The sequence below is a fragment of the Suricata suricatta genome, chromosome 5 (genome assembly GCF_006229205.1).
Source record: "Suricata suricatta isolate VVHF042 chromosome 5, meerkat_22Aug2017_6uvM2_HiC, whole genome shotgun sequence".
NCBI lineage: Eukaryota > Metazoa > Chordata > Mammalia > Carnivora > Herpestidae > Suricata > Suricata suricatta.
In genome coordinates this window covers 94825044-94832356 of record NC_043704.1, presented here as the reverse complement: position 1 = coordinate 94832356, position 7313 = coordinate 94825044, and the positions used below count along the sequence as shown (strand labels likewise).

General features: G+C 40.4%; 1 protein-coding gene across 1 annotated transcript in view; it reads right to left on the bottom strand.

Moving 5' to 3' along the window:
- LRRC31 (leucine rich repeat containing 31) overlaps positions 1-6941 on the bottom strand; it is a 28334-nt gene extending 21393 nt beyond the window's left edge. The window contains exon 1 of the mRNA XM_029938745.1: positions 6672-6941. Within this exon, the coding sequence (XP_029794605.1) occupies positions 6672-6864 (193 nt within the window). The 5' untranslated portion in view covers positions 6865-6941. The remainder of the gene's footprint in view (positions 1-6671) is intronic.
- Between the last annotated feature and the right edge of the window lie 372 nt (positions 6942-7313).

The following is a 7313-nucleotide window of genomic DNA, read 5'->3' as shown; positions in this document are numbered from 1 at the left end:
TGGAATCCAATACAAAAGTGTAAATTCTAAATGTGCAATAATATTCTACTAACCCTAACAAAGTACAAAACCACATAGCTAAAAAGAAATACTATATTGGTACCAGAGAAAATTAATAGTCGGACTTGATTAGTAATCAATTTAGATTTAAATATTAGGAGAGTAATATGAACACTACCTCTCCTCCACAGTGTGTCTGGCAGCTTGCTATTTTCTTAAACTATAATTTATTGTCAAATTGGCTAACATGCAGTGTGTAAAGTGTGCTCTTGGTTTCAGGGGTAGATTCCTGTGGTTATTCGCTTACGTACAAATCCAGTGCTCATCTCGACAAGTGCCCTCCTCAGTGCCCATCACCCATTTCCCCATCCCCGCCCACGAGCCCCCATCCACCCTCAGTTTGTTCTCTGTATTTAAGAGTCTTTTATGGCTTGCCTCCCTCCCTCTCTGTTTGTAACTACTTTTTTCCCGTTCCCTTCCCCCATGGTCTTCTGTTAAGTTTCTCAAGATTCACATATGAGTGAAAACATGATATCTGTCTTTCTCTGACTGATTTATTTCACTCAGCATAATACCTTCCAGTTCCATCCATGTTGCTGCAAATGGCATGATTTCATTCTTTCTCATTGTCAAGTAGTATTCCATTGTATATATAAACCACACCTTCTTATCCATTCACCAGTTGATGGACATTTAGGCTCTTTCCATATCTGGAAAGCACTACTATAAACATTGGGGTACATGTGCCCCTATGAATCAGCACTCCTGAATCCCTTGGATAAATTCCTAGTAGTGCTATTACTGGGTACAGGGTAGTTCTATATTTAATTTTTTGAGAAACCCCCATACTGTTTTCCAGAGCAGCTGCACCAGGTTGCATTCCCACCAACAGTGCAAGAGGGTTCCCATTTCTCTGCATCCTCGCCAACATCTGTAGTCTCCTGAGTTGTTCATTTTATCCACTCTGACTGGTGTGAGGTGGTATCTCAGTGTGGCTTTGATTTGTGTTTCCCTGATGATGAGTGACATTGGGCATCGTTTCATATGCCTGTAGGCCATCTGGATGTCCTCTTTGGAGAAGTGTCTATTCATGTCTTCTGCCTATTTCTTCACAGGATTATTTGTTTTTCAGGTGTTGAGTTTGGTAAGTTCTTCAGAGATTTTGGATACTAACCCTTTATCCAATATGTCATTAGCAAATATCTTTTCCCATTCTGTCAGTTGCCTTTTAGTTTTGTTGATTGTTTCCTTTTTGCAGTGCAGAAACTTTCTATCTTGATGAGATCCCAATAGTTCATTTTTGCTTTTATTTCTCTTGCCTTTGGAGATACGTCAAATAAGAAATTGCTGCAGCTGAGGTCAAAGAGGTTGTTGTTTGCTTTCTCCTCTAGAGTTTTGATGGTTTCCTGTCTCACGTTTAGGTCTTTCAACCATTTTGAGTTTATTTTTGTGTATGGTGTAAGAAAGTGGTCTAGTTTCATTCTTCTGCATGTTGCTGTCCAGTTTTCCCAGCACCACTTGCTAAAGAGACTGTCTTTTTTCCATTGGATACTCCTTCCTGCTTTGTCAAAGATTAGTTGGCCATACATTTGTGGGTCCCATTCTGGGTTCTCTATTCTATTCCATTGACCTATGTGTCTGTTTTTTTCCTAATACCACACTGTCTTGATGATGACAGCTTTGTAGTAGAGGCTAAAGTCTGGGATTGGGATGCCTCCCAGTTTGGTTTTCTTCTTCAATAAACTTGGCTATTAGGGGTCTTTTGTGGTTCCATACAAATTTTAGGATTATTTGTTCTAGCTTTGAGAAGAATGCTGGTGCAGTTTTGATTGGGATTGCACCGAATGCGTAGATTGCTATTTTAAGCAATCTTAAAATCTTAAAATCTTTGCAGGATGGTTGATGTTGCCGTATTCGGCCAGTAGGAGGCAGCACCATCCACCATTTCATCTCATCCCAGGCCTTCCATTTATATCCGGGTGCATTGGATACAGTGTATTTTATTTTGGGTAAGGTTGCCAGATTTAGAAAAAACAAAAAACATCCAGTCCAATTAAATTTAGACTTCAAGTAAACAAGGAATCATGGCTTAGTAAAACTATGCCTCAAATATTGCATGTATTTTAAGTGGCAACCCGAATTTTGAGTAAAGCAGAAGGGAGTTGGGAATGGGGATTGGGGAAGGACTGACTTGCATGCCAGTAAGTACAGGACATTTTGTTAAACTTAATGCAAGGAATCACAATCACACTATTTCATAGATTTGGAACCTGATACATAGAAAGATTGTTAATTAGTAAATAGCAGAGTCAGAATTTGAACCCAGAACAATTTGCTCTAGAACCCATTGTGTGTTTAAATTTTTGTGTTAAGGGCTGCCTGGGTGGCTCAGTTGGTTAAGCATCTGACTTTGGCTCAGGTCATGATCTCTTGGTTTGTGGGTTCAAGCCCTGCATCAGGCTCTGTGCTGACAGCTCAGAGTCTGAAGCCTGCTTTCAGATTCTGTGTCTCCCTCTCTCTCTGCTCCTCCCCAGCTCATGCTCTCTCTCACTCTCACTCTCAAAAATAAATAAACATAAAAAAATTTTTTATAACAAATAAATTTTTTTATTAAAATATTTCTCTGCATGATACCTTAGGCTTTCTCTCTTTTGTTTTTAAGTTTTTATCTCCACGGACTCAACCTACCATCATGCTCAAGTTCTAGCCTTCCCAAATCTTTTTTTTTCCCAAGTCACTGTTCTGTCAATCATTTCCTTTACTGTCAAAAGTTTGGATAGGGTGATTTGTACTTGCTGGTCCCACTTCACCACATTTACCAATCAACCTCTCTGTTCTGGTGACCATATTCATCTATTCAAACAAATCGTTTTTCAAAGGTCACCCGCAGTGACCTACCAATTAACAGATTCAGGAATCTCTTCTCAGACCACATCCTGCTTGGGCATTCTGTAACAGTGGATCTGATGGGCAAGTCTAAGACAGTGGAAGTGGAAGATGAGGTTCAAATCGCGGGTCCCACAGGTGAGCAAGTAATTTAACGTCTCCGAGCTTTGGTTGACTCATCTATAAAACTGAGACTCTAATTCATTTCTCAGGAGCATGGTGACTTACGTTTCCTAGGGCTTCCCAGGGTGGTGGGACTCTGCAGTGCCTTTCATATGAGATGTATGTTATACATATTTGTTGAATGAACAAATAATTGAATGAATGAACGACTATTAGCTTTAAAGCTCCTTAGTTACCAAAATAAATCAATATGATAATTTTTTATCAAATGCCTAAATATAAATATGAATACTAATTTATGAGCTCTCTGGACATGAACTTACAGACCATATATTTCCCTTTTTTTATACATAAAACCCTTTCTTCAAAGGTTAGCTTATGTCATGGCTCAAGATATAAGGCAGTTCAGTCAGAGCCACTACCAGTTGGCTGAGGGAGGGTGACTCGTGCCCCATGGAGAACACAAAGTGATCACACATGAACAGGTCTCCGGAGTGATCCAGGCTTCTCCTGGCTGCTTTGCCACTGAGACAAGCCCTTGCTTCTCTGTGTGATTCTGTGAGCTAAGTGCTTTCTTCACATTAAATTCTTTCCCAACTTTCGTCTGTCAGGGATGGTTTGTTGGTCATAAACAACCATGAATCCCAATGGTTTCATAAAACATTATTGTATGTTTGTAACATGGGCATTGCTCTGCAGGGAACCAAGATAACAAGTTCCTGTTTCCAATGGAAAAGGCAGAGGCACCTGGATGGCTCACTTGGTTAATCATCTGACTTTTGGTTTCATCTCAGGTCATGATCTCACACGGTTCGTGGGTTTAAGCCCCACATTGGGCTCTGCACTGACAGCATGGAACATGCTTGATTCTCTCTCTCACCTTCACTTTGGATCTCCCTTGCTTGCTCACTCGGCCTCTCTTTCAAAATAAATAAACATTAAAAAAACACAGGCAGACAAGAAAGTCGTGCTCACAATACAGAGGAGAAGGGCAATGGTGGAGGCAGGCAGAGGGTGGATGAGCTCACAGTAGTGACGGTAAGCACCTCAGCTCCCATGGGCAGGTCTTGGCAAGCTTTCAAGAGAAAGGGGTAGATGAATGCACTTTAAGGTGAGTGAGGGTCAGCCAGGTGGATGGACATGAGGGAGGGATACGTGGGGGGAGGGGTGCAAGGAGGATGGTGACACAAGGGAAGGTCTTTGTAGGCACAGGGAACCTCTTTGTAAGAATGTGGCCAGCTCAGGAAACTGCAAGTAAATCTGAATGTTAGGAGTAGAGATGAACGTGAGGTTGGGGGAAGGCAGAGGTCATGAAGAGAGATCCATCTGATCACAAACACCTTGAAGACCATGTTTGGGATTGTAGACTTTCTCTTCAAGGCAAGAGAGACTCAGTAAAGGATTATAAGCAGGTGAAAGACATCATATCTGTGATGTAGAAAGAAGACCCAGTGGCACTATAGAGGCCAGGTTGGCCAGAGAGCAGGCAGAGAAGAAGAGAAACCAGTTAGGAAGCTGTTCCAGTGGTCCAGGCAAAAACCGATGAAACCCAGAATAGCAATGGAGAGGAGGAACCGGATCCAAGAGCCATTTTGGGTGCAGAATTAACATGACTCCAGGAGCCACTGAATTTTGGGAGACATGGAAATGGAGAAGCTGTGCCTGGCTGGAGTGGCCAGTGTTGGCCAGCTGGGAAAACCAGCTGCCTGGCCTTGCACTGATAATTTAATCATGGTTTTAGGTATTTATTAACCATGTTCCTAATGCTTCAATTCATACTTCAGAACAAATATCAACAATTTTCTGAGAGAGGTTGTCCTTTTTTTAAAAGTAGACTTTAACTTCCTATTTCTAAAATGGAGTTAAAATATACTTAATCTACTTTGAAATAAAATGATATAGGGGCGCCTGGGTGGCTCAGTCAGTTGAGCTTCTGACTTTGGCTGCGGTCACAATCTCACAGTTTGTGGGTTCGAGCCCCACATTGGGCTCTGTGTGGACAGCTTGGAGCCTGGAGCCTGCTTCAGATTCTGTCTCTGTCTCTCTCTCTCTGTCCCTCCCCTGCTCATGCACTCTCTCTCTCTCTAATATAAATAAACGTTAATAAAATAAAAGATATGTATATATATATATATATATATATATATATATATATATACATTTTTTTAATTTGAGGGAGAGAGAAGCATGAGCAGGTTAGAGGGGCAGAGGGAGAAAGAAAGAGAATCTTAAGCAGCTTCCATGGTCAGTAGAGAGCCCAATGTGGGGCTTGATCCCATGACCCTGAGATCATGACGTGAGCCAAAATCTAAAGTTGGATGCTCAACCGAGTTACCCAAAATGATATTATTTTTGGTATTTGGTACAAATGATCTGACAGAAATCAGGATAGGTATAAATGAAACTAGATTGGCCACAGGTTGATAATTGTTAGAGGAACATGATCATGGGGGCGGGGGGGGGGGTCCCTATACTGTTCTCTCTACTTTTGTGTATATTTGCATTAAAAGTTTAAAATGTTTAAAAAATACATTTAATCTAATAGACAATAGAGTAATGGCATTGTACATGATACATAGTTTTAGGGAGAGATTGGGCAATATTTATTTTCATAACCCTTGAATTTATAATCTCTTTCTAAGAATTTTTACTAAAAAATGGCTGAAATACAACAAAATATGGAAGAAAAGGGAAAGACAAAAATATTCACTGAAGGGCAAAAACGGACTTCAGTAATTACGGCACACTCACAGAATGGAATATCATGCAGTTGTTAAAATTAGGCGTATAAACATCATGTAGCAACATGGAGATTGAGCAATATAAGAATATGTTCCAGAAGTAGGATCACAGCTCCATGTAAATGCAAGAGGGATTTGCTATTATAACTGCAAAAGATGCCCATCTGGCCCCCAGCTACCTCCTCCGTGACTGTCCTGTTATGCTTATCCTTTCTCCTCTCATCCTGCTTCAGCTCCCCTGACCTTGGGCTTCTCTCAAGTACTCCAGGCTCAGTCTCACCCCGGACCTTCGCATTTATAGCCGTCTTTGGCTGGGAAGCTAATCCCAGAGACATCTACATGACTGGCTTTATTCATTCAGTCTACTTGGCTTACTCTATTCAGATCTCTGTTCAGAAGCCACCAAATCAGAGACACCTTCTCTGCAACCCCATCTAAAATAGTACTCCATCACCATTCTCGGTCTCCTTAGCCTGCTTTCCTTTGTATCATTTATCACACTCAAATTATGTCTGCCTCTGGTTCCTTGTATAGGTAAGGTCCTGTTTTATGTGGCTGACTTCTGATGCTTCAACCATGGCTGGCATACAGTAAGTGCTCAATCAATGTTTATTGATTGGGGCTGGGTGAGCATCAATGCATGTTTATGAACAAAAGACTAAAGAGAGACTTGAAGAAATGGTTTGTATCAGAATGAAAGGAAACAAGGTATTTTCTCTATAACTTCTTGTAGTGCTACATGTAAAATAATTTAAGTGTTGATAATTTAAAAGTAAAATTAGCAAAGTATTTAAAGCATTTAAGTAACATAGTTAATGGGTAGAATAGAGACTCATACTAAGTTTAGTTTAACCCATATGCTGTCTTTAAGGGAAAACATTATTCTAAAAACTAAAGAAATAACAGCAGTCAGAGGTTTACCAGTATCTAAGATGTTTTCTGTTTTCTGTGTGTCATCGCTGGGTTGGAAATCAGCAACTTCAATGCCATTGCTCTTTTTTCTGCTTTCATCTTTGGAAGGCCTGCGTTTTGAGCTTTTGAAGAATATGTTGATAAATGAAGTCCGGGGTTTAGTTTCTCCATCTGAGGAATTTTTCTTCCTTATTTGACTCATGGTCAAGTTGAAAGGGGTCTTTCTCAATAAGACATCTTCCTGTTGTTTTCAGGTTCTGGGATTACTGAGAAGACAAAGATGCTGTCAAGCCTGTGTGAAATCAGAATTTCCTTACATGAGCTTTTATTTCCCCCCTTTTCTTTGTTTTTATTGCTGGTAATGTTTAATGTAAAAATAAGAATGATGTAAGCCAGGATCCGGGAACCAACAGATGGTGGCAGATACAAATCTAAAGCAAACTGGAGTCTTTAACTTTGCCCTATTTTATTGTGTGAGATATAGGCTGTTAAACACCACTTTGGCAAATGTATCAAATGTGTCAATGCATTTGAAATTTCAGCAATTACAGTTACCTTCTGAGGGACAGTAGTAAAAGAGCCTTCAGCATGCCTCTAAACCTGACCTTTGCAAAACTGTCTCCCAGAGGAGTTTGCCTTCCGTGAGCCCAG